Source organism: Agelaius phoeniceus, chromosome 35 (genome assembly GCF_051311805.1).
Source record: "Agelaius phoeniceus isolate bAgePho1 chromosome 35, bAgePho1.hap1, whole genome shotgun sequence".
Taxonomy (NCBI): domain Eukaryota; kingdom Metazoa; phylum Chordata; class Aves; order Passeriformes; family Icteridae; genus Agelaius; species Agelaius phoeniceus.
Window position 1 is genome coordinate 2,558,168 of NC_135299.1, and position 27,375 is coordinate 2,585,542.

Here is a 27,375-nt window from a genome sequence, read left to right on the forward strand (position 1 = left end):
TGGGGATATGGGGCACGGGGGCAGGGGGGAGATGGGGCAGGTGAGGACAGGGGAGCAGGTGGGGACATGGGGACAAGGGAACAGGTAGGGGGACAGGGCAGTTGGGGATGAGAACAGGTGGGGACGGGGAGAAATGGGGACAGGTGGGGGGACATGGGACAGATGGGGACAGGTGGGGGCAAAGGGGGACAAGTGGGCCATGGGGCAGGTGGGGACAGAGGACAGGTGGGGACAGGGGACAGGTGTCTGGGGGGATCAGAGGGGGTGGCGGCAGTTGGGGGGAGGAAGCCGAGCACCGACACCCCCCGAGAGACACCGAGGGCAGCTGCTCCGGTCCCCCCCGTCCGTGACGTCACCGGCCGCCTCCCGGGACAAGTAACCGGGAACAGGCCGGGCTGGAACAGCCTATCCTGGATTACTTGAACCGGGCCGCGGCCGCCGCACCCCCCCGGCACCGTCCCGGGCCGCTCCCGCTGACACCGCCGCGCTGTCCCCGCTCCGCTCCGCTCCGTTCCCCGGCAGCGCCTCCGGGACCGGCGGGAGCGGCGGAGGCGTCCCGGGTGGGGGGGGCATCAACAGGAGGGTGACAGCGACCGGGGGACACGGGGGGGACATGGGGCTGACCCAACCCCCCCCACCTCCACCCCCCCCCGGTCCCGGGGGTCAGCCCCGCCCCTCCCCCCCCCGGTACCTGCCGCTCCCGCCGCGTCCGGTGGGGGGGAGGGGCGGGGGGGGGCGGGGGCGCGCGCCCACCGGAGCGCGCGGGGCCGCGGCGGTTTCCAGGCGCCCCCGGGGCGGGGCCGCGGCCGCCGCTGAGGGACGGGCGCGGAGAGGGGCAGGGCGAGGGGGGACTTGAAACGGGCGGAGGGCGCGGATTGGATGGGCGGGGAAAGGGGCGGGGCGAGGTTGTGTTTACCTCGCGCGGGGCGTCTAAAGCCACGCCCATATCCGTATAGGGGGCGTGGCTTTATCAAACCACGCTCGTGCGTCGTTAGGGGGCGTGGTCTGGGCGGGGCTCTGTTGAGCCGCTTTTCCGCGCTAAATATTGGGAAATTAATTTTGTTCAATTAGAAAAAGAATCGCTTTTCCCCGGGGTTTATGAGCGGGAACCACGAATTCCTCCTGTTCCCACCCCAAATTCTTTCTTTTTTTATCCCATTTCACCTAATTCACCCCAAATTCCTGACCCAAATTCCTTCTTTTTCGTCGAATTTCCACTTAATTCAGCTCAATTTCCTAAACCTAACCCAAATTCCTTCTTTTTTCATCGAATTTCCATCTATTTCACCTCAAATTCCTAACCCTATTCCACCTAATTCACCTCAAATCCCTAACCTTAAGTGCCTTCTTTTTCATCTCATTTCCTCTTAATTCACCTCAAATTCCTAACTCTAACCCAAATTCCTTCTTTTTTATCCCATTTCCACCCAATTCACCTCAAATCCCACCCGCTTCATACAAATCCCTTTGGTTTCCCCAAAATTCCTATTTTTCCCCAAATAAATCCCGCCTATTTCACCACAAAACTCCTCGTCTTTCACCCCAATTTCCTCTTTCTTCACCCAAATTCCTCTGGTTTTCCCTCAGTTTTCCACATCGGAATTTTTTTTTTTTCTTGGGTTTTGGGGTAATTTTAAAGGAAAATCTGTAGAAAAAAGAGACATCCCCGCCCAGTTCTGGGGTGTTTTTAATTCCTTTTCCATTACGGAACCAAACTGGTCCCGGGGCGGCGCCAGCTCCAGTTCCGGGGATAACTGGGACAAACTGGGACAAACTGGGACAAACTGGGAATTGGCCGCGGGGAGCGGCGGCGTCCGGGCGTTCCCTGGCGGAGCGGGCAGCGGGAAACTGGGGCGGACTGGGAGGGACTGGAATGGACTGGGAGCGGCCAGAGAGAAACTGGGAGAGACTGGAATGCACTGGGAGCGGCCAGAAGGAAACTGGGGCGGACTGGAACCAGACTGGGGGCGGACTGGAACTGCACAGAACTGGACTGGGAGCGGACTGGGGTAGGACTGGGAGTGCTGGGCTGGAAGCAAACTGGGACTGGACTGGGACCAGACTGGGGGCGGACTGGGACTGGACAGAACTGGACTGGGAGTGCTGGGCTGGGAGCAGACTGGGACTGGACTGGGAGCGGAGAGGGACCGGACTGGGAGGGGTCCGGGGGCGGACTGGGACAGGGCAGGACTGGACTGGAGCCGTACTGGGATTGGGCTGGGAGTGGACTGGGGCCGTACTGGAATGGGACTGGGACCGGACTGGGACAGGGCAGGACTGGACTGGAGCCGTACTGGGACTGCAGTGGGATCGGACCGAAGCCCCGCCCCCACCAACATCCGGGCACTTCGAGCCGCAGCCCCACCCACCCCCTCTGCCTTACCATTGGCTGCTGGTATATGACGTCATTGGTGGGCGCGGTGAAGGCGGGAATGGGGCGGGGGGTGCAGCCCCTTCCAGGGAGTCCCAAAATCGGCCCCGTCCCTCATCTGGGCCGCCCCGAGCGGATCCCGGCAGCGCCAGGGGCTGTCCCAGCGCGTCCGTGCTCGGGGGGACACCGGCCCCAGACCCCAAACCCCGGTGCTGTGACCCCAAACCCCCTAGTGCCGCCCCCTCAAACCCCCCCATATGTCGTGACCCCAAACCCCTCCGTGCTGCCACCCCAAATCCCCCTGTGCCGCCAACCCCCCCCAGTGCCACCAGCCCAGCCCCCCCAGTGCCATGACCCCAGCCCCGCCAGTGCTGTGACCCCAAATCCACCAGACCCCCCACCCCAGCCCCCCCAGTGCCATGACCCCAAACCCTCCCAGTGGGGCCACCCCAAACCCCTCCTGTGCTGCCCCCCAAACCCCCCAGTGCTGTGACCCCAAATCCACCAGAACCCCCACCCCAGCCCCCCAGTGCCATGACCCCAAACCCTATCAGTGGGGCCACCCCAAACCTCCCCAAACCCCTCCGTGCTGTCCCCTCAAACCCTCCCAGTGCCACCACCCCAGCCCCTCCACTGCCGCGACCCCAAACCCCTCCTGTGCTGTGACCCCAAATCCACCAGACCCCCCACCCCAAACCCCCCAGTGCCACCAGCCCAGACCCCCATGTGCCATGACCCCAAACCCTCCCAGTGGGGCCACCCCAAACCTCCCCATACCCTTCCTGTGCTGTTCCCCCAAACCCTCCCAGTGCCACCACCCCAGCCCCTCCAGTGCCGCGACCCCAAACCCCTCCTGTGCTGTGACCCCAAATCCACCAGACCCCCCACCCCCGCCCCCCCAGTGCCATGACCCCAAACCCTATCAGTGGGGCCACCCCAAACCTCCCCAAACCCCTCCTGTGCTATTCCCCCAAACCTCCCAGTGCCACCACCCCAGAGCTCCCAGTGCCATGACCCCAAACCCCTCCTGTGCTGCCCCCCAAACCCCCCAGTGCCACCAACCCAAACCCCCCAGTGCCATGACCCCAAACCCCCCAGTGCCATGACCCCAAATCTACCAGACCCCCCCACCACAGGTCCCACAGTGCTGGACCCCAAACCCCCCAGTCCAGCCACCCCAGGCCCCCCAGTGCTGTGACCCCAAACCCCTCCTGTGCTGCTCCCCAAACCCCCCTGTGCCTCCCCCCAAATCCCCCTGTGCTGTGACCCCAAACCCCCCAGCCCCCCCACCCCAGCCCCCCAGTACCGTGACCCCCTCCCGAATGGGGCAGTTTTGGGTCCCCCCCAAACTCAATCCCAGCAAACCCCAAACGGATCCGGCCCCACCCAGGAGCCGCCCCCGGTGTGTGTGGGATGGGAAACTGTGGGAATGATGGAATTCCTGGAAAAGGGGGAAATGCCTGGGCAGCCAAAGTTTTCTTTCTAAAACCATTTTTATTTCTCAATTTTTTATTTCTAAATCTGAAAGCCGCAGAGAGGGAAATTCCCGGCAGGAATTCCACTGGGTTTTCCGGGAGCTGCTGCCCTTGAAGCCCCCTGAGAGGCGATTTGGGGCTCTGGAAAACCCCAGATGTGGAGAGCTAGGGATCTGCGTGCGGAAGATCTCGGGCTGTACGGGTAGATAAGAAGACCCCCCTCACCCTGCAGTCTGACCTTTGCTCCGTACCCGGCCACACCCGGCCGGACATGAGCAGAGGGAAATGACACAGACTGCCCCAACCATAAATACCCCTGAGACCCCTCAATAAACGCCATTTGCTGTCCACCACATTGGTGTATGTAGCATTGGACCGAGTGACCCTGGGCCTTGGGTCACCGTGCCGGACCTCCCGAACCAGGTCGCCACGCCGTAACGGCAACACCTGGTGCCGAAACCCCGGGAAAATCGCAGCGCCCGGAGTTCGGGATTTCGCCTGGACAGGGGACCGGCGGCTGCACAGCAGGCCTAGTGCAGCGGGGGGGATGCCCCCGGACCAGCGTGGACCATGGAAGCCATAGCGAAGGTCGTAACTCAGATGCATGCTCAATGGGGGATTGATTGTAAGCTAAAAGATTTATGTCTTGCTATACCGAGACTTATTAAGCTGGGGGCGATAGACAGCCCGGTGGATATTCTCCATTCGGAGATATGGGATACTTGTACAAAGGTTTTAGCTGAGGAGACTATGTCCTCAGGCTCAGGGAAAGCTCTAAAGTCATGGGGCAGAGTCGTGCAGGCTCTGCAGAAAGCTAGAGAAGAGCAGGAGACCTGGAAAGCCGCGCAGGCTTTTCTATTAGCCACGCCGCAGTTGGGGGTGGGCGCGGCAACGCAGACCGCGGAGGGCTTCGATCAGATCGGCACCGCGGAACCGCGAGCGCCGGATTCCCCCGAGCAGACCGCCTTACCATCAGAGGGGGGGGAACGCGCGCGGGCGTTTCGGCGGGGGTTAACGGAGGAAGCGCGGGAGGCGGCGAAATTGCCGCACCCCGAAGGGGTGGATAAAAGCGCACCCCCTCCGTATGCGTTTGAAAATGGCGCCGAACCGCGTGTTCAGGGCGGAAAGGAAAACACGGCGGGCGGAAATGCAGTCAGCCTGCTTAACAACGCATGCGCGGGCGAGCGGGGGGACGGGGCGGCCCCCGCGGAGGAGCGTAAGGCCAATCAGAGCGCTCAGTTCACTTTAGGTCCTTATAGGGCAAGGACCTCCCCCAGCAGGAGGCGGGGGGACCCCAGGGGGAGGGAACGGCCCGACCCCCGCAAGAAGGGGCGGGGTCGGAGCCCGAGAAAAAGGCAGAGCAGCCCGGAAACGTCCGGGCAGTCGACTTCCGGCTCGGACTCGGACTCGAGCTCCGAGCCCGAGAGGGGATCGGGGAGTTCCAACTCGGATTCGGGTTTTAACAGAAGGAGAGCAGCGGCATACAAGGTCACTAGCCACAGCGCTCCTGCATGGGTGAAGGGGATATCGGAGAAAGATCAAACTCCGCTTACAGACTGGCGGAAAATAAAAATAGCGTGTGCTGCATGGACTCCGTCGGCGAAACTGGTGTCCCCGTTTCGGGTGGGGGGAGCCGGCGGGAATCAAAGGACCTATTCCCCGGTAAACCCGAAAGACGTGGAGGCAATTATTAAAGCAATTGCAGATAGGGGAATTAATTCTGCCATGGTTTCCACACTCATTGACAGCGTTTTTGGAGGGGATGACATGTTACCTTTTGATATTAAGCAGACTTGCAGAATGATTTTTTATGGGGCAGGGATGATCGTTTTTAAGCAGGAATGGGAGGATAACTGTATTAAGCAGCTGGCCCTGGTAACAGGGGCAGACCATCCACTGCACGGCTCCAGCATACAGAGGCTAATGGGCACAGACCCTACAATGATCACCCCTCAGGCACAGGCTGAGGGCTTGCGGGCACATGAGGTTATGACAACAACCCGTGCTGCCCGAGAAGCCATCCGTGTTGCTTCCAAAGTAATAGCCAAACCGTTGCCTTGGTCCACAATAAAGCAGAGTGAGAGTGAAAGCTTCACTCAGTTTGTGGATCGTTTACAGGCTGCCTTGGACTCCTCAACATTACCCTCAGAGGCAAAGGGTCCTGTGCTGGCAGAGTGCCTACGCCAGCAATGCAACTCAGCCACCAAGGACATTTTAAGATCACTGCCGCAAGGGTCTAATCTAGCTGCCATGATCAGACACGTTGCAAAGGAAGAACACCTAGCTCCCATTCAGGCAGCAGTTTACGCTGCAATAATGAGTGTCATGGCATGTTTTAAGTGTGGCCAGGCTGGGCACGTGGCAACAAACTGCCCCCAGTCAGGGCGCCCACCAGCAGCTGCTCCACCACGCCAGGGGAGACCTAGGGGACTATGCTGGGCATGTGGAAAGAAAGGGCATTTAGCTAGGGAATGCAGATCCAGGCATCAGGGAAACGGGAGAGGGAGGGGGCAGCCGGGCCGTATCCAGCCTCCTCCCACCTGGAACATGCAGCGGCCCAGCTACAGCAACCCCCAGTGGGGCACAGGGCTCTCATGCCCACTGCCACCACCCCCTCAGGGAATGACCAACTTTGTCGCCCAGCCAATGGCTCAATCGAACCCATCTGCACCTCAGGAATACCAAGAACAGCTCCCTGGGGCCAAGGCCCCTGGGTGGCTTTGGCCATGAAAGCATGGGAACGGGACCCATGGGTGGCCTTCGCCGCGAAGGTGGGGAAACACCCACTGATCGTGTGGGCAGTGTGTCGTCTCCACAACAGCTCCGACAACTCGGCCATCTGCCTTCCCTTTTGGGTGGACACAGGGTCAGATGTCACCGTCATCCCAGACATACATTGGCCTCGACCATGGAAGCTAGAAGTAGCCCCCATGGCGGGCGGAGTTGGAGGGCTGTCCCGAGCCCACAAGAGCACCCAACCAGTGGCAATAACCCTCTGCACCGAGAGAGGACCGGGAAGAGCTATCACCCTCACTGCATATGTGATGTCGGACTGCCCACCCTTGCTAGGGAGGGATGCCCTAGCCCTGCTGGATGTTAGGGTGACAAATTTATTCTAAGGGTCACTGTCGCGTACCCGCCATTGCCCATCAAGCTGACTTGGAAATCAGCCGACCCAGTGTGAGTTGAACAGTGGCCTTTGTCAACGCCTTGAATGACTGCCCTCATTGAATTAGTTAGCCGTGAATTACACAAGAATCATATAGAACCCTCCACGAGTCCATGGAACACTCCGATCTTCGTAATACCTAAGCGGTCTGGTGAAGGCTTTCGACTCCTGCACGACTTGCGAGAAGTGAACAAGAGAATCCAGCCTATGGGCCCTGTGCAAACTTCGCTGCCCATGAACTCTGTGATACCGAAAGGACAACCCTGTGCAGTGCTCGACATCAAAGACTGCTTCTTTTCTATTCCCCTGCACGAAGACGACGAGGAGCGTTTCGCCTTCTCCATCATCTTCCCAAACAGCCAGCGGCCCAACCTACGCTTCCAATGGAGGATGCTTCCACAAGGAATGCTCAACTCCCCGACTATCTGCCAGATCACCGTGGACCGAGCGCTAGCACCAGTCCGGCAGAGCAATCCGACTGTAACCATTGTGCAGTACATGGACGACATCCTGATCGCCGCACCATCCACGAGACAAGTGGACCAGCTGGTGTCTACCATCTCCGAGACCTTAAGGACAAATGGCTTTGAGGTAGCGAGTGCAAAAATAAAAAAGGGACCGTGCGTGACCTTCCTAGGAGTGGGAATCACAAGCTCCTACATAACTCCTCCCCAGATGAAAATCCGCCGAGACATCAAGATGCTCCACGACATGCAACAGCTGGTAGGGTCCTTACAGTGGCTCCGCAACATCGTCCTGATTCCTCCCGAGGTCATGGACCCTCTGAATGACCTCTTGAAAGGGAAGAACCCATGGGAGCAAAAAACCCTGACACCGGAAGCGGTATGCTCGCTCAACTTCATCGAACGTCAGATGTCAGAGAGCATGCTCGCCAGATGGGACTCAAGTGCTCCAGTCGATCTGTATGTCCACTTTACAAAAAAGGGGGGAGTGGGAGCCTTAGCCCAAGGACCCCCCGACAAGGCCCAACCAATACTATGGGTGGTCTTGGGGAAACCGTCGCGTGCCTTTTCCTCGGGAGTCGAGTGCCTCTGCAGCCTCATCATGAAAGGCAGGAAACTCGCCCTAAGACATCTGGGCATGGAACCTTCCAGGATAAGCTTGCCTCTCCGCAAACAGCTCTCTGCGCAGTCAACAACAATATCAGAATATCTAGCCATGGCCCTTACAGGCTTTGGAGGAGAGATTCGCTACGCGGAAAAACTTCCTTGGACTCGGCTGCTCACAGTCATCGATATCGACCTCCCACCAAAAGTACTTGACCGACCGCGGGCGGGACCGACCATCTTCACAGACGCATCATCACAGACCTCCACCGCGGCGGCAGTATGGCAGTCAGGAGAACAGTGGCAATGTGTCAAGGCAACCGACCCCACGCTTTCGGTCCAACAGCTTGAAGCAGCAGCTGTAGTGCTAGCGTGCGGACTGTTCCCAGAAGAACACCTTAACATTGTGACTGATTCCATATTTGTGGCCAAGCTCTGCCTAGCCATGTCCGGACCAGGTGTGTCAGTGTCCACAGTGGCAACGATGCTGGAGGAAGCACTCTATTCACGGAAAGGCACCATATCAGTCATCCATGTCAACAGCCACGACCCGGTCAAAGGATTCTACCAAATAGGCAACGACAAGGCTGACGCTGCCGCAAAGGGCATATGGACACTGAAAGAAGCTCGTCAGTTGCACGAATCCCTTCACATCGGAGCTAAAGCGCTTGCGAAAAGGTGCGGGATTTCTACCGTGGACGCAAAGCACGTCGTCGCTACGTGCCCCCACTGCCAGAAGTCGCCACTGTGGTCGAGTGGCGTCAACCCCAGAGGCCTCAAAGCCTCAGAAATATGGCAAACAGACTTTACACAATGCCAGCTGTTGAAACCCCGAGCGTGGCTCGCGGTTACCGTAGATACGTACAGCAGCATGATTGTGGCCACACAGCATCTCAAGACCGATTCCAAAGCGACCATCCAACATTGGCTAACAGCCATGGCATGGCTTGGAGTTCCAAAACAGATCAAAACAGATAACAGCCCAAACTTCATCTCAAAGGTAGTCCAAGCATTTGCCTCGAAATGGAACATCGCCTTGGTGCATGGCATCCCATACAACAGCACCGGGCAAGCCATCGTTGAAAGAGCAAACCAGACTCTGAAAACTAAGCTGGAAGTGCTAGCAAAGGCAGAAGGCTTCACCAATGCCATTGCCCCGGGTGACCAGGCGCGCATGCTGGCAACTGCGCTGCTAGCGTTAAATCAATTCCCTAGGGGGGACGAAACAAACAGTCCTGCTCAGAGACACTGGGCCACTCGGGCGCTAGAGGAAGACCCACGGGTGGTGATCAAAAATGAACTAGGGGAGTGGGAACAGGGTTGGAGATTGGTGCTCACGGGGCGGGGATATGCGGCCGTTAAAAAGGACGGGGACATTAAATGGTGTCCACTCAAATCTATCAAACCAGACCTTCAAAGGGAAACTCATGAGAATTGTAAGACTTTGTTTGCAGGACTGGATCATTGGACGTCCCCGAAACTCAAATGCCCCACTACTGGGAAAGAGAGAGAGGCCAACGAGCAACCCGACATCACCTGAGAAGCTCGCGCCATCAAAGTTAAAGCAGCAATGGTATCTCTGTGTAATCTTGTTTCTAGGGTTAGTAGGCGGAGAACAAGCAGACACAAAACATTACCCTCACCAGTCATTCATGTGGGTTCTACGCCATCTCTCAGGTGAGGGGGTCATCAAAGAAATTGTTACAGCCGACATCCCATCTTTCGAGTTCAGGTTAAAAGACATTTTTCCCATGCATACAGGGCACCCCAGATTTCAGGAGACAACAGTATTTGGGATGTACTGGTGCCCTGCTTCCAACCCAGGAAAAAGTTATTGTAATTACCCAGGGCATGGATATTGTGGATATTGGGGGTGTGAAACTATTGTGATAAGCAATAGATGGACGCCTCAACAGCCGGATAAGTTCCTGCAAATTAAGTACACTCCATACGGCTGTATCGAACCAAAATATGACGGAGATGGGTATGCGCTTATGCCCGGAGGCTTGAAACAGCACACTTGCACAGGTTATATAATGACAATCCTGCAGCCAACCCATGATGCCTGGGCCACAGGTAAAGTGTGGACAGCATATGCTCATCTCCCTAACCGCAGCATCTGGGCGAACATACAAATTATCAGACTCCCAGCTTCAGTATCCCAATCAGTCGGACCCAACCCGGTTCTAGTAGTAAGTAGACCCAGGGAAGAGATCGCAACTAACGGTAGTTCTAGCCGCAAAACACAGAGGTGAAACTAGTCTCCCCATCTGATCTCTTAACCAAACCAACCCTCTCCGGTCCATTCTTAAGCGTGTTCTACTGACTTTTGTGTCCAAGTTCTAATTGTCCCCAGAGTCCTGTATCACCAAGAAGAAGAGGTGTACCGCTTGTTCGAGGAACCCAACCGGCTCTACAAACGAGAGGTGATAACAGGCGTCACCATCGCAATGCTCCTCGGTTTAGGAGCTACCGGCGCTGCCACAGGCATCTCGGCCCTTGCAACACAACATCAGGGACTGGCACAACTGCAGATAACAGTTGTTGAGGACTTGCAAAGGATCGAGAAATCCATCTCTTCCCTGGAAAAATCCCTTTCCTCACTCTCAGAGGTTGTCCTCCAAAACAGGAGAGGACTGGACCTCTTATTCATGCAGCAAGGGGGCCTGTGTGCTGCCTTGAAAGAGGAATGCTGCTTTTATGCAGACCACACCGGAGTCGTCAGAGACTCCATGGCCAAACTGAGAAATCGGCTAAACCTAAGGAAAGCAGATAGAGAAGCTCAACAGGGCTGGTTCGAGTCGTGGTTCAATCGATCACCATGGCTAACCACCCTAATTTCTACCCTAATAGGTCCATTGGCAATGCTGCTTTTAGCTATTACCTTCGGGCCATGCCTGCTGAACAAGCTAGTCTCATTCGTTCAGGCCTGCCTAGAACGGGCTAACATCCTGTTCGTGGGACAGCAACAATTACTGTGAATTCAACAGGGAACACTGCCAGTCACGAGAGACTTGCCTGGCAGAACCTTACTCAGGTTTTCCAAGACCCTTTTCCCTAGTCAGATCTCAACCTCCTACCTCATTTGAGTGCTTCATCTGTGAAAGAGGGGGGGAAGTGTGGTAGGTAAGGGACAGGCGTTCGGAAGATTTCGGGCTGTGACGGAAAATTACAGGACTCCTTCTGCCCCTCTCCCCAGAGATAAGGATCACCCTTGGAATGTAGCCAAACATGTAGCCCCCTTAACCTATAGATGCCAGTAACTTTCCACTCCATACTAACCCTAGAAAGTACAGCCAAACCCCTTTCTGATGTAGAGAAACCCCTTAGTCCATAAATGCCCCTGAGACCCCTCAATAAACGCCATTTGCTGTCCACCACATTGGTGTATGTAGCATTGGACCAAGTGACCCTGGGCCTTGGGTCACCGTGCCGGACCTCCCGAACCAGGTCGCCACGCCGTAATGGCGACATAAAACCATTTTTATTTCTCAATTTTTTATTTCTAAATCTGAAAGCTGCAGAGAGGGAAATTCCTGGCAGGAATTCCACTGGGTTTTCCGGGAGCTGCTGCCCTTGGAGCCCCCCCTGAGAGGCGATTTGGGGTTCTGGAAAACCCCAGAACTGCTGGAAATGCTGGAACGCCTCTGTCCCCAAAGCCTGAGCCTGGCAGCAAACCCGGCTTTACTTGGGAATTAAACCTGGCTTTCATTTTATTGGGAAATCCCGAATGGAACATTCCCGAATTAGGGAAAAAACCCCGAGGAGCAAAGTCCTGGCTTTTCTTGGGAATTAAACCTGGCTTTCATTTTATTGGGAAATCCCAACTGGAACATTCCCCAATTAGGGAAAAAACCCCGAGGAGCAAAGTCCTGCTGGGGTGACCTGAGTGAAAATCTGGGAAATCCCAATGGGATCATCTCGGAGCTGCCATGGGGGAAGTGGGAAAACTGAGGGACCCTGAGCTGTCCCTGGCGGGGGGGGGGGTGTGGGGGTGTCCCAGGTGTCCCCAAGGCTGGCCCAGTGTCCCCAGGGGTGTCCTGGGTGTCCCCAAGGGTATCCTAGGTGTCCCCAAGGCTGTCCTGGGTGTCCCCAGAGTTGGTCTGGGTGTCCCCAAGGGTGTCCCAGGTGTCCCCAGGGGTGTCCCGGGTGTCCCCAGAGCTGGTCTGGGTGTCCCCAGGGGTGTCCCAGGTGTCCCCAGGGGTGTCCCGGGTGTCCCCAGAGCTGGTCTGGGTGTCCCCAGGGGTGTCCCAGGTGTCCCCAAGGCTGTCCCGGGTGTCCCCAAGGCTGTCCCCAGGGCTGTCCCGGCTGTCCCCAAGCCTGTCCCGATGTCCCCAGGGCTGTCCCGGCTGTCCCCAGGGTCTGGCGGCTCCTCCTGGTCCCGCTGTCCCCGCTCCGCTCCCGCCGCTCGCCCGGGGCTCGGGGTCCTGGGGCACGGGGGGGGGGTCCCGGGGGTCCGTCCCCCACACCGGGGGGTCCTGGGGGTCCTGGGGGTCCGCGGGCTCCGGGGTCACCTGGGCACGGACGGGTCGGAACCGACGTGGCCGAGGAGGAAGAGCTCGGGGCGGGCGGCGAAGCCCAGGCGGCCCTGGGGGGAGAGGGCGACAATTAATGCCGGGGTTTAATTGGGGAAGCAACAATTAATGCTGGGGTTTAATTGGGGAAGGCAACAATTAATGCCGGGGTTTAATTGGGGAAGGCAACAATTAATTAATGCTGGGGGGTTTAATTGGGGAAGGCAACAATTAATGCCGGGGTTTAATTGGGGAAGCAACAATTAATGCCGGGGTTTAATTGGGGAAGGCAACAATTAATTAATGCCGGGGGGTTTAATTGAGCCTGGCTTAAGGAAGCCAAAGAGAGCTGAAAGGAGCCCGAGGTGGTTGAAGGAAGCCTGAGCTCAGCCCGGTTTAACAAAGCCCAAGTGAAGCCCAGGTAAGGAAGAAGGAATGGAGTCCAGTTTAACAAAGCCACGATTTAATGAGGCCCGAACTGAGCCTGGTTTAACAAAGCCCAAGCTGAGACGAGTTTAATGAAGCTCCAACTGAGGACGGTTTAACAAAGTCTGAATTAAGCCTGGTTTAATGAAGCCGACGTTGAGCCCAATTTAATGAGCCTGAACAGGGCAGGCTTTAAATGAAACCAGAGCTGATCCCGGCTTACGGAAGCCCCAGTTGGGCCCAGTTTAACCAAGCCCAGCTTAACCAGGCCCGGGCGGGAGCTGAGGCGGCCCCAGGGTCATTAATTAGCAGGAACGGCGTTAATTGGGAGCGGATCCCGCTGTTAATTGGGGCAGATCTCGGTCCAGCCCCGCCCAGGGCTCCGAGCGGCGCCTCCCTCTGCATTCCCAATTAACCGAGCGAGCTTAATTAACTTCGGGGCGTGGCTGAGCCTTAATTAGCAATAACTGCACAAGGAAGCCCTCGGGATGGTGCTGAACCGGACTGAGCCACAGGCGAGGCTCCGCGGGGGCAAAGCAGGAAAAAAGGGGCAAAAGCAGGAAAAAAATCGGGAATTTGGGGTTTTTTGGTGGGTCTGGCCTGGGCAGGGCGGGATCCCACAGAAGGAATTCCCATGGGAAGGGTGTGAGGGAGCCCTGAGCCAATTCCAGGGGTCAGGGATGGGCCCCAGCTCACCCTGATCCATTCTGAATTTTCCCTTTTTTTCCCTCTTTTCTGTGTTCCCTGTATTTTTTGCAGGTGCATTTGTGGCTCTGTGTTATGGGCCCTGTTGCATCAATAACTCATTTTCCCAGTGTTTTTCCATGGCCTTTCCCTGGGCAGAAACACAAAAATCCCAGAGCTCCAAGGCCCAGGAGCAGCTCCTGGAGATTTCATGGGCAGAGCCAAGGGAGGATTCCAAAGGAGAGAGAATTCCATCACTGCCTCTCCTCTAATTGCTGCTTTTGTGAATTATTTCATTTCCTAAACCCTATTAAAATGTCCTCACCCCTGTGGGGGTGGAGTTTTGTGGGCATCTTTCCATTACTGCCCCCAAAGGCCTTGAAGTAAAATCCACTTTTATTTGAAGTCAGAACTAAAACGACCTCGAGTTTCATTCCCAGGTTGGGGAAAAGGGAACGACCCCACAGGGGCTCTGTCCCAGCACCAGCCCCCAAAAAATGACCCAGGAAGCCGAGTTGGAAAAGTCTCCACGTTTTAATGGGGTTTGTACAACCAGGACCAAAGGGGAAAATCCCAAATGAGGGCAGCAGGGAGCAGAGGGGAGGCTGCACTCATAGTCAGTGCTCAGCCGAGCCCTCCCAAGCCACAATTCCCAATCCAGGGGGGTACAGCAGAATTCCAAAGCCCAAATCCACCTCTGGTCCAGCCCCTCGTCCCCCCAGGCCACAAATCCCAGAGCTCGTGGCTGCTGTGGAGTGGGGATGGGAGTAAAACCCACAAAGGTTCATTCAAGGGTTAAATCCTGGGATAACAAGGGGAAAAATGGGAATTGTTGTGTCGGGGGGGGCTGCAGGTTTGGGAAAGGGTGGGAGGGAGGATCTGATCCTGCCCCACATTCAGGGGGAGTTTTCCTGCTGGGCTCTGAGCGTGGGCACCTTCACCCCTGAGCACCAGGGAATGACCCAGAGCTGGTGGGGATGGATGAAACCCCAGCAGATCCCAAAGCAGATCCCAAACCTTCCCCAGAGTGGTGGGGATGGATGAAACCCCAGCAGATCCCAAACCAGATCCTAAACCAGATCCCAAACACTCCCCAGAGCTGGTGGGGATGGATGAAACCCCAGCAGATCCTAAAGCAGATCCCAAACACTCCCCAGAGCTGGACACTGCAGGGATTTTTATTTCACAGAAAACCCCACAGGAGCTCAGAGCAGCCCTGACCTGCTCCAGTGCTGGGACAGGACACTGGGAATTCCCCTGAGCAGATCCCAAATCAGATCCCAAATCAGATCCCAAACCTTCCCCAGAGCTGGTGGGGATGGATAAAACCCCAGCAGATCCCAAATCAGATCCCAAACATTCCCCAGAGCTGGACACTGCAGGGATTTTTATTTCACAGAGAATTCCCTGCCTGCAAGTGGGAGAGCAGGGAAATGCCAGGGGGCAGTGAGGGATGGATCCATTTTATTATCCCAGATAAACCAGGGATGGAGCCAGGAATCCCAAATAAACCAGAAATGGACTCAGGAATCCCAAATAAACCAGAAATGGAGCCAGGAATTCCAAATAAACCAGGGCTGGACTCAGGAATCCCAAATAAACCAGAAATGGACTCAGAAATCCCAAATAAACCAGGGATGGACTCAGGAGTCCCAAATAAACCAGAAATGGAGCCAGGAATCCCAAATAAACCAGAAATGAACTCAGAAATCCCAAATAAACCAGGGATGGACTCAGAAATCCCAAATAAACCAGAAATGGAGCCAGGAATTCCAAATAAACCAGGGCTGGTTTTATTTGAGATTGGAACCCTCTGGGTTTATTGGGATTGGAACCCCCTGGGTTTATTTGGGATTGGAACCCTCTGGGTTTATGTGGGATTGGAACCCTCTGGGTTTATTTGGGATTGGAACCCTCTGGGTTTATTTGGGATTGGAACCCCCTGGGTTTATGTGGGATTGGAACCCCCTGGGTTTATTTGGGATTGGAACCCTCTGGGTTTATTTGGGATTGGAACCCTCTGGGTTTATTTGGATTGGAACCCTCTGGGTTTATTTGGGATTGGAACCCTCTGGGTTTATTTGGATTGGAACCCCCTGGGTTTATTTGGGATTGGAACCCTCGGGGTTTATTTGGATTGGAACCCTTGGGGTTTATGTGGGATTGGAACCAGGCTGGAGCCCCCTGGCTTGGCCCCAGGAGAGCTTTGGGGCCCCATCCCATGAAGCACTTTGGGATCTGAGCTCTGCCTCTGCTGCAGCTCCAGCTGCACTGAAAAAGGAATTTCCCCCTAAAGAACCCAAATCTGAGCTTTCCCCACCCCATTTCCATGATTCAGAGATCCAAATCCAGCCCAAGAGGGAGGATGGGACCCCAAAACACCCCTGGGAGATCCAAGGGATGCCCTGGTCCCCCCATCCCACCCCAGTCAGGGCACACTCCTGGCCAAGCTCCTTCCCAAACCCATAAAAAGGGGATGAGAGGAGGGGATTCAGGTCAGGACAAGAGGGAGCAGCAAAGAAAGCCCTGGAAAAAGCCCTTGGAGCCTCCACAGCCTGATCTGGAGTTATTTTGGAGAGCTCCAAGAGCATTTCCATGGATCACAGAGAATCAAGTCATAAAATGATAAATAACCATTTGCTGACCCCAAAATCCCACATCTGGGGCCACAAAAAGTCAGTAGTGATAATACCAGAATTAATTCATTAAATAATTAATGCTCAGTTTTCCCATGATCACGGCAGTGGGAGGGGTTTCAAAAGCCAGTAGTGATAATAGAATTAATTAATAAAATAATTAATGCTCAGCTTCCCCATCCTCATGACAATGGGAAGGGTTTTAAAAGCCAGTAGTGGTACCAGAATTATTAATTAAAGAATTAATTAAATAATTTGTTTTCAGTTTTCCCATGCTCATGGGAATGGGAAGTGTTTCAAAAGCCAGTAGTGATAATAGAATTAATTAATAAATAAATAAATTAATTAATTAGTTTTCAATTTTCCCATCCTCATGGCAATGGCAAGTGTTTCAAAAGTCAGGAGTGATACCAGAATTAATTAATTAAAGAATTGATTATTTAATTAATTAATTAGTTTTCGGTTTTTCCCATGCTCGTGGGAATGGGAAGTGTTTCAAAAGTCAGGAGTGATACCAGAATTAATTAATAAAATAATTGATTAATTAATTAATTAATTAGTTTTCAATTTTCCCATCCTCATGGCAATGGGAAGTGTTTTAAAAGCCAGTAGTGATAATAGAATTAATTAATAAAATAATTAATGCTCAGCTTCCCCATCCTCATGGCAATGGGAAGGGTTTTAAATGCCAGTAGTGATACCAGAATTAATTAATTAAAGAATTGATTATTTAATTAATTAATTCGTTTTCGGTTTTTCCCATGCTCGTGGGAATGGGAAGTGTTTCAAAAGTCAGGAGTGATACCAGAATTAATTAATTAAAGAATTGATTATTTAATTAATTAATTCGTTTTCGGTTTTTCCCATGCTCGTGGGAATGGGAAGTGTTTCAAAAGTCAGGAGTGATACCAGAATTAATTAATTAAAGAATTGATTATTTAATTAATTAATTCGTTTTCAGTTTTCCCATGCTCGTGGGAATGGGAAGTGTTTCAAAAGTCAGGAGTGATACCAGAATTAATTAATAAAATAATTAATTATTTAATTAATTAATTCGTTTTTAGTTTTTCCCATGCTCATGGCAATGGGAAGTGTTTCAAAAGCCAGTAGTGATAATAGAATTAATTAATAAAATAATTAATGCTCAGCTTCCCCATCCTCATGGCAACGGGAAGTGTTTTAAAAGTCAGTAGTGATACCAGAATTAATTAATTAAATAATTAATTATTAAATTAATTAATTCGTTTTCAGTTTTTCCCATCCTCATGGCAATGGGAAGCGTTTCAAAAGCCAGAGGTGATACCAGAATTAATTAATAAAATAATTAATGCTGAGTTTTCCCATGCTCATGGCAGTGGGAAGCGTTTCCAGTGGAAAGCACCAGATCTGTCTGGCCTGGGGCAGCCCCAGCCCTGGTGCCACCCCATGCCCGGTGCCAGCAGCGTCCCCAAAGCCACCCCAAAGGGGATTCAGGGATTTTTGAGCTTATTTAGTCCAGGCCAGTGCCAGAGCAGCGCCCCTGGAGTTCAGGGTTTGTGCTACAGGGGGGGCAAAGGCTCTGGGATGAGGAATTTGGGGTTTCAGTGGGAATGGGGGGGTCAGGCTGCTCCTGTGTCACCCCAGGTGTGGCTCCCACCCAGGTGTGACCCAGGCTGCTCCTGTCCCCCCAGGTGTGACCCAGGCTGCTCCTGTGTCCCATCCAGGGGGGCTCAGGCTGCTCCTGTGTCACCTCCAGGTGTGGCTCCCACCCAGGTGTGACCCAGGCTGCTCCTGTGTCACCCAGGGGGGGTCAGGTTGCTCCTGTGTCCCCCTCCCCAGGTGTGTCCCCACCCCAGGTGTGACCCAGGCTGTTCCTGTGTCCCCTGCCAGGTGTGGCTCCAATCCAGGGGGGTCACAGTGCTCCTGTCCCCCTCACAGGTGTGACCCAGGTTGCTCCTGTGTCCCCCCACCCCAGGTGTGTCCCCCCACCCCAGGTGTGTCCCCCCAGGCGGGTTTGGGGCCCCAGCAGGGCCAGCACTGCCCCGAGGGCTCCGTGTGCTCCGTGTCCTCCTGGCCGTGTCCCCGATGCCCCGAATGTCCCCAAGCGGCTCTGTCCGTGTCCCCAGGGTGGCTCTGGGGGTCCAGCCCCCCCCCTTTGGCTACTTGGGGGGGTGGGAGGGCGACTGCTCCAGGTGCAGGGTCCGGGTGACGCTTACCGTGCTGCCACAGGCCAGGAAGGAGGCGCCCAGGGCCACCAGGCACAGCCAGCTCTGCGGGGACAGGAGGGGACAGTCAGGGACAGGAGGGGACAGCAGGGACAGCAGGGGACAGCAGGGACAGCACGGACAGGAGGGGACAGGAGGGGACAGCAGGGACAGTGAGGGGACAGGAAGGGACAGGAGGGGACAGGAGGGGACAGCAGGGACAGGAGGGATAGGAGGGGACAGGAGGGGACAGTGGGGACAGGAGGGGACAGGAGGGGACAGAAAGGACAGCAGGGAGAGGAGGGGACAGGAAGGGACAGGAGGGGACAGCAGGGGACAGCAGAAACAGGAGGGAGAGGCAGGGACAGCAGGGACAGGAGGGACAGGAGGGGACAGCAGGGACAGGAGGGGACAGTGAGGGACAGGAGGGGACAGTGAGGGACAGTCAGGGACAGCAGGGACAGTGAGGGACAGCAGGGACAGGAGGGGACAGTGAGGGACAGGAGGGGACAGGAGGGGACAGGAGGGGACAGTGAGGGACAGGAGGGGACAGAAAGGACAGCAGGGAGAGGAGGGACAGCAGGGACAGGAGGGGACAGGAGGGGACAGCAGGGACAGGAGGGGACAGGAAGTGACAGGAGGGACAGGAGGGGACAGGAAGGGACAGCAGGGACAGGAGGGGACAGTGAGGGACAGGAGGGGACAGGAGGGACAGCAGGGACAGGAGGGGACAGGAGGGGACAGCAGGGACAAGAGGGGAGAGGAGGGACAGGAGGGGACAGCAGGGACAGCAGGGAGAGGAGGGACATCAGGGGACAGCAGGGACAGGAGGGGACAGTGAGGGACAGAAGGGACAGGAGGGGACAGGAGGGGACAGGAGGGGACAGTGAGGGACAGCAGGGGACAGTGAGGGACAGCAGGGGACAGAAGGGGACAGGCAGGGGAGGGCACTGACAGCAATGAGGGATTTGTGTTTCCAAACCAGCTCTGGCTCTGCTGGGGGATAAAACCAGCACTGGGAGATAAAAGAAACAATGGGGAGGATTCCACTGATTGATGAATGGGAAAAGATAAAATAAACTTTTACAAATAAACTTTAGGCTTGCTGGTAAATGAAATTAGACATTGAAAGATGAAAGAAACAATGGGGAAGAAAAACCCCTAAATTCCATAGGAATTAAAAATGAAAAGTGAGGGTTATACATTAGAGGGAAATCTTTGGTATCAGGGGTTCTGGGAAGTCTGAACCTCTCAAGCACCTCAGAAATGGGGAAAAAGAGAGGGAAATTGGGATAAAAAGAAGGCTGCATCCTCCAAAAGTCTGAGAGATCCCAGGGAATGCCCCATGGCCTCTGCCTTCATTGCAATAAAGCAAAAGGACTCCTCTGGCTCCTTTCTGCACACAAACCTCTGGTGTTTGTGGATTAATTTTCCTGACATGAAAATTCTGAACAGGGAATTCTGAACACAGCTCTGCCAGGCAAACCCCACTGAGAGCAATGAGGGATTTGTGTTTCCAAACCAGCTCCAGGTCTGCTGGGAGATAAAACCAGCACTGGGAGATAAAAGAAACAATGGGGGAGGATTCCACTGATGGATGAATGGGAAAAGAGATTTGATTTTACAAATAAACTTTAGGTTTGCTGATAAATAAAATTGGACATTGAAAGATGAAAGAAACAATGGGGGAAACCCTAAATACTGAAAGAATTAAAATTTAAAGGGCAGGGTTGTACATTAGAGGGGAATCTCTGGTATCAGGGGTTCTGGGGAGTCTGAACCTCTCAGGCACCTCAGAAATGGGGGGAACCCCTGAATTCCATAAGAATCCAAAATCAAAAGGGAGGGGTCTACATTAGAGGGAGCAGCCCTGAGGTGCCACCCCAGGAGCTGAGGGCAAAGGCTCCGTGCCCAGGGCAGGGTGGGGAGGAGGAGGAGGAGGGGACAGTGCCAGGGGTCAGACACAGGTGACACCAGAACTGAGGGGACAGTCCTGAAAGTCACACACAGGTGACAGAGCTGAGGGGACAGTCCTGAAAGTCACACAGAGGTGACAGAGCTGAGGGGACAGCACCAAGGGTCACACACAGGTGTCATGGAGATGAGAGGACAGTCCCAAGGGTCACACACAGGTGACACCAGAGCTGAGGGGACAGTCCCAGGGGTCACACGGAAGTGACAACAGAGCTGAGGGGACAATCCCAGGGGTCACACGGAAGTGACAAAGGACAGTCCCAAGGGTCAGACACAGAGGTGACAGAGCTGAGGGGACAGTCCCAGGGGTCACACACAGGTGACACCAGAGCTGAGGGGACAATCTCAGGGGTCACACACAGGTGACAGTGACATGGAGCTGAGTGGGGAGGGGACAGTCCCAAGGGTCACACACAGGTGACAAAGGACAGTCCCAAGGGTCAGACACAGGTGACATGGAGATGAGAGGACAGTCCCAAGGGTCACACAGAGGTGACAATGACATGGAGCTGAGTGGTGAGGGGACAGCCCCAAGGGTCTGGGTGACAAAGGACAGTCCCAAGGGTCACACGCAGGTGACAAAGAACAGCCTCAAGGGAAGCACACAGGTGACACCAGAGCTGAGGGGACAATCCCAGGGGTCACACACAGGTGACACAGAGCTGAGCAGGGAGGGGACAGTCCTGAGAATCACACGGAGGTGACAGAGCTGAGGGGACAGCCCCAAGGGTCACACAGAGGTAATAAGGGACAGCCCCAAGGGTCACACACAGGTGACAAAGGACAGCCCCAAGGGTCACACACAGGTGACAAGGGACAGCCCCAAAGGTCACACACAGGTGACAGTGACATGGAGCTGAGTGGTGAGGGGACAGCCCCAAGGGTCTGGGTGACAAAGGACAGTCCCAAGGGTCACACACAGGTGACAAAGGACAGTCCCAAGTGTCACACAGAGGTGACAGAACTGGGGGGACAGCCCCAAGGGTCACACACAGGTGACAAGGGACAGCCCCAAGGGCCAGCCCAGGCCGGGGCAGGTGAGGGGGTCCTGCCCTCTCCGGTGAGGCCCCAGCAGGCACCAGCACAGGGCACTGGAGCTGCAGGAGCTGCAGGAGCTGCAGGAGCTGCAGGAGCTGCAGGAGCTGCAGGAGCTGTTGGAGCTGCAGGAGCTGCAGGAGCTGCAGGAGCTGCAGGAGCTGCAGGAGCTGCAGGAGGAGTTTGGGCAGGAGCTCCGGCCTGAGGGGAGGCCCTGGCAGTGCCCGTGCCAGGCTGGGCAGGGCTGGCACCCCCTGGGCAGCTGGGAGCTGCCCCTGCCTGTGCCATTCACATCCTCTGGAAAATCAAACCCCTTCAGCCAGGATTGTTCTCTGAGGAGCCTCAGAGAAAAGGAAAACAATTCTGATCTCATTTGCTTCCCCTGTGTTTTGCTCATGTGGAATGAGTTTGGAGGTTGTTTACCCACAGGGGATTGTTTCAGTGGATTCTGGTGTGAATTGTTTTGACTCTTTGGCCAACCAGGGCCAGTGTGGAAAGAGTCAGGAGTTTTCATTATTATCTTTCTAGCCTCCTGTAAGTATCCTTTCTGTGTTTTATATAGATATAAAAATACTATAATATATATAATATTACAATAATATATAAAATATAAAGTTTATAATATATAATATATAATATATAATATATAAAGTATATAATATATAATATGCAATCTATAATATGTAATTTATAATATGTAATAATATTATATATATAGTATATAATACCATATACATACAATTTATATATATATGTTAGTATAGTATTCTTTAATATAATATTATAAAAAAATGAATTAGCCTGCTGGACATGGACTCAAATTCATCATTCCTGCCTTTCTTGGGACATTCCCAACAAATACAATAGATGTTACTATAGTATAGTATAGTATGGTATTTTATAGTATTTTTTAATATAATATTATAAAATAATGAATTACCCTGCTGAACATGGGGTCAAATTCATAATTCCTGCCTTTCTTGGGACATTCCCAACAAATACAATAGATGTTACTATAGTATTTTTTAATATAATATTATAAAATAATGAATTACCCTGCTGAACATGGGGTCAAATTCATCATTCCTGCCTTTCTTGGGACATTCCCAACAAATCCCAACACCTGCCCACACCAGAGGGGTTGGACAAAATTTCAATTCCCTCCTGGGGCTTTTAAAACCCCTCCCAGCCCAACCCATCCTGGGCATTCCCGTGGTCACCTCTGTGCACCCAGACAGCCCCAGAGGGGCCCTGTGCTGCTCCAAAGTCTGATCCCAGCTGAGTGTGGAAGCCAGGGAACCACTGGGAATATTCCTCTGTCTGCTCTGGGCTGCCCTGACTTTGACCCTCACTCATGGAGAGTTTCCTAAACTTCAAGCTAGACTGGAACCCATAAAAATGTGAAATAAATTCTAGAGAGCGGTGTAGGTGAGAAATTGAGGTTTGGGGGTTTTTAGTGGGCAAGATGGAGGGCACAGGGTGGCATCCTGGGCTGCTTCTTCATGGGTTTGGGTGGGATTTTGTAATTGGGCAGAAAAATCTGCACTGGGGGCTCTTTGGGATCAGTTCTTGGGTTAAAAGGGAAATAATCCAGGTTCAAAAGGGAATCAGTTTTTGGGTTAAAAGGTGAAATAATCCAGGTGCCAAAAGGGAATCAGTTCTTGGGTTAAAAGGGGAAATAATCTAGGTATCAGCTCTTAATTGGACAGTTTAGTCTTAAAAGAGCTTGTAACAAGAGATTGTTGGCCATTTTGTGCCTTCTAATGAGCTGAAATCACTAATGAGCTGATAATCACTCATGAGCTGAAATCACTAATGAGCTGATAATCACTCATGAGCTGATAATCACTAATAATAATCACTGATCGAACTTTAGAGCTAAGCTTGCTCAGAGTGCCTGAGGGGCCTGGACAGGCTGTGTTTAATTGAGCTGATAATCACTAATGAGCCGATATTCACTAATGAGCTGATAATCAATAAGAGCTGAAATCACTAAGAGATGATAATCACTAAAAGGGGAAATCACTAATGAGCTGAAATCAGTAATGAGCTGATAATCACTAATGAGATGATAATCACTAATGAGATGATAATCACTAATGAGCTGATATTCACCAATGAGCTGAAATCACTAAAAGGTGGAATCACTAAAGAGCTGAAATCACTAATGAGCTAATATCACTAATGAGCTGGTATCACTAATGAGCTGAAATCACTAATGAGCTGATATTCACCAATGAGCTGAAATCACTAATGAGCTGAAATCACTAAAAGGTGGAATCACTAAAGAGCTGAAATCACTAATGAGCTAATATCACTAATGAGCTGATATCACTAATGAGCTGATAATCACTAAGAGCTGATGTCACTTAATAGCTGAGCTTGCTCAGACTGCCTGAGGGGCCTGGAAAGGCCGTGCTTAATTGAGCTGATAATCACTAATGAGCTGAAATCACTAAAGAGCTGAAATCACTAAAAGGGGAAATCACTAATGAGATTTTAATCACTAATGAGCTGAAATCATTAATGAGATGATAATGACTAATGAGCTGATAATCAGTAATGAGCTGAAATCACTAAAAGGTGAAATCACTAATGAGCTGATAATCATTAATGAGTTGAAATCACAAATGAGCTGATAATAACTAATGAGCTGAGGATCACTAAGAGATGATAATCACTAATGAGCTGAAGTCACTAAAAGGTGAAATCACGAATGAGCTGCAATTAGGAATGAGCTGAAATCGCTAATGAACTGAAATCACTAATGAGCTGATAATCACAAATGAGCTGATAATCACTAATGAGCTGATAATCACAAATCAGGTGATAATCACTAATGAGCTGATAATAACTAATGAGCTGAGGATCACTAAGAGATGATAATCACTAATGAGCTGAAATCACTAAAAGGTGAAATCACGAATGAGCTGCAATTAGGAATGAGCTGAAATCACTAATGAGCTGATAATCACTAAAGGACTGAAATAATGAATGAGCTGATAATCACAAATGAGCTGATAATCTCTAATGAGCTGATAGTCACTAATGAGCTGATAATCTCTAATGAGCTGATAATCACTAAGGGATGATAATCACTAACGAGCTGATAATCACTAATGAGCTGATAGTCACTAATGAGCTGAAATCATTAATGAGCTGATCTCCCTCTAGAGCTGAGCTTGCTCAGACTGCAGGAGGGGCCTGGCCAGGCCGTGCTTATCAACCCCTCCTGTTTGGGGCACCCGGGGCACCGGGCCCGGGGACACCCCAAAACCACCGGGGCCACCTCCACACCCCCCCCACACACAGGTGGTGCCCAGGGAAGGAGAAAGGAGCACAGAACCAAGTAAGGAGTGAGTAAGGAGCGAGGGAGAGCTGTGTAATCTCCCAAGGAGTGAGTAAGGAGTGAGGAAGAGCTGTGTAATCTCCCAAGGAGTGAGTAAGGAGTGAGGAAGAGCTGTGTAATCTCCCAAGGAGGGAGTAAGGAGTTAGCAGTGTGGAGTACGGAATAAGGACGACAGGGAGCACCCTTATTCTGCCAGGGGGTGCCCAGGTTGTGCCCAGGTGGTGCCCAGGGGTGCCCAGGGCATGCTCACGGGGTGCCCAGGGGTGCCCAGGTGGTTCCCAGGTGTTGCCCAGGTGGTTCCCAGGGGTGCCCAGGAGGTGCCCAGGTGGTGCCAAGGGGTGCCCAGAGGTGCCCAGGAGGCGCCCAGGGGGTGCTCAGGTGGTTCCCAGGGGTGCCCAGGTGGTGCCCGGGTGGTGCCCAGGTGGTGCCCAGGTGGTGCCCAGGTAGTTCCCAGGTGGTGCCCAGGTGGTGCCCAGGGGGTGCCCAGGGGGTGCCCAGGGGGTGCCCAGGTGGTGCTCAGGCAGTGCCCAGGGGGTGCCTGGTGGTTCCCAGGAGGTGCCCAGGAGGTGCTCAGGTAGTTCCCAGGTGGTTCCCAGGAGGTGAACAGGGGTGCCCAGGTGGTGCCCAGGTGGTGCCCAGGTGGTGCCCAGGGGTGCCCAGGGCATGCCCAGGCGGTTCCCAGGTAGTGCCAAGGGGTGCCCAGGTGGTTCCCAGGAGATGCTCAGGCAGTGCCCAGGTGGTGCCCAGGTGGCTCCCAGGGGTGCCCAGGAGGTGCCCAGGCAGTACCCAGGGGTTCCCAGGTGGTGCCCAGTGGTTCCCAGGGGTGCCCAGGTGGTGCCCAGGTGGTGCTCAGGTGGTGCCCAGTGGTGACCGGGCCATGCCCAGGGGTGCCCAGAGGTGCCCAGGAGGTGCCTAGGGGTGCCCAGGGCATGCCCAGGGGTGCCCAGAGGTGCCTGGGGCATGCCCCGGAGGTGCCCAGGTGGTGCCCAGGGGGTGCCCAGGTGGTGCCCAGGCAGTGCCCAGGGGTTCCCAGGTGGTGCCCAGAGGTGCCCAGATGGTTCCCAGGAGGTGCCCAGGGGGTGCCCAGGTGGCGCCAGGCGGTGCCCAGGTAGTTCCCAGATGGTTCCCAGGTGGTTCCCAGGAGGTGCCCAAGGGGTGCCCAGGTAGTTCCCAGGTGGTGCCCAGGTGGTGGCCAGGGCATGCCCAGGAGGTGCCCAGGTGGTGCCAGGTGGTGCCCAGAGGTGCCCAGGAGGTGCCCAGGGGTGCCCAGGGGTGACTCACCAGGTAGGCCACGAAGGCCAGGTAGAGGACGCTGAGCAGGGCGGCGCCGATGTAGAGCGCCAGGCTGTGCAGCGCCATCACGTAGGCCACCACGAAGTACATGTTGATGCTGCAGATGAGCAGGATCAGGAGCCCCCCGGCCACACGCCAGAACCTGCCCAGGGGGACACCGGGCTCAGGGGCTGCAGGTGAGGGCAGGGGTGCCCAGGTGAGGGCAGGGGTGCCCAGGTGAGGGCAGGGGTGCCCAGGGGTGCCCCAGCATGCCCAGATGAGGGGAAGGTGTGCCCAGGCCTGCTCCAGTGAGGGGGCAGGCGTGCCCATGCGTGCCCAGGTGAAGCCAGGTGTGCTCAGGTGAGGAGAAGGTGTGCCCAGGTGAGGGGAAGGCATGCCCAGGTGTGCCCAGGCATGCCAAGGTGAGAGGCAGGCATGCCCGGGTGTGCCCAGGCGTGCCCAGGTGAGAAACAGGAATGCCCAGGCATGCCCAGGTGTGCCCAGGCATGCCCAGGTGAGAAACAGGAATGCCCAGGCATGCCCAGGTGTGCCCAGGTGAGGGACAGGAAAGCCCAAGTGTGCCCAGGTGAGGGACAAGAATGCCCAGGTGTACCCAGGCATGCTCAGGTGTGCCCAGGTGAAGGGGCAGGCATGCCCAGGTATGCTCAGGCATGCCCAGGTGTGGGAGCAGGTGTGCCCAGGCGTGCCCAGGTGAGGGACAGGAATGCCCAGGTGTACCCAGGCATGCCCAGGTGTGCCCAGGTGAAGGGGCAGGCATGCCAAGGTGTGCTCAGGCGTGCCCAGGTGTGGGAGCAGGTGTGCCCTGGTGTGCCCAGGTGAGGGACAGGAATGCCCAGGCGTGCCCAGGTGAGGGACAAGAATGCCCAGGTGTGTTCAGGCATGCCCAGATGTGCCCAGGTGAGGGACAGGAATGCCCAGGTATGCCCAGGTGTGCCCAGGTGAAGAACAAGAATGCCCAGGTGTGTCCAGGTGAGGGACAGGAATGCCCAGGTGTGCCCAGGTGAAGAACAAGAATGCCCAGGCATGGCCAGGTGTGCCCAGGCATGGCCAGGTGTGCCCAGGTGTGCCCAGGTGAGGGACAGGAATGCCCAGGTATGCCCAGGTGTGCCCAGGTGAAGAACAAGAATGCCCAGGCATGGCCAGGTGTGCCCAGGCATGGCCAGGTGTGCCCAGGCGTGCCCAGGTGAGGGACAGGAATG

General features: G+C 54.4%; 1 protein-coding gene across 6 annotated transcripts in view; it reads right to left on the bottom strand.

Moving 5' to 3' along the window:
* Positions 1-12,452: 12,452 nt before the first annotated feature.
* The window catches only part of LOC129130625 (natural resistance-associated macrophage protein 2-like), a 54,739-nt gene continuing 39,816 nt past the window's right edge, over positions 12,453-27,375 (bottom strand). For 3 of the 6 annotated variants that reach the window (XM_077192606.1, XM_077192607.1, XM_077192608.1), the window contains exons 15-17: positions 26,165-26,318; positions 18,538-18,591; positions 12,453-12,670 (exon numbers count right to left, since the gene is read on the bottom strand). In XM_077192606.1, coding sequence (XP_077048721.1) covers positions 12,593-12,670; positions 18,538-18,591; positions 26,165-26,318 — 286 coding nt within the window. In that variant the 3' untranslated portion in view covers positions 12,453-12,592. Of the gene's footprint in view, positions 12,671-14,221; positions 18,592-26,164; positions 26,319-27,375 lie in introns of those variants that run through there. The other 3 variants (XR_013185850.1, XR_013185852.1, XR_013185851.1) reach the window with 3 other exon arrangements.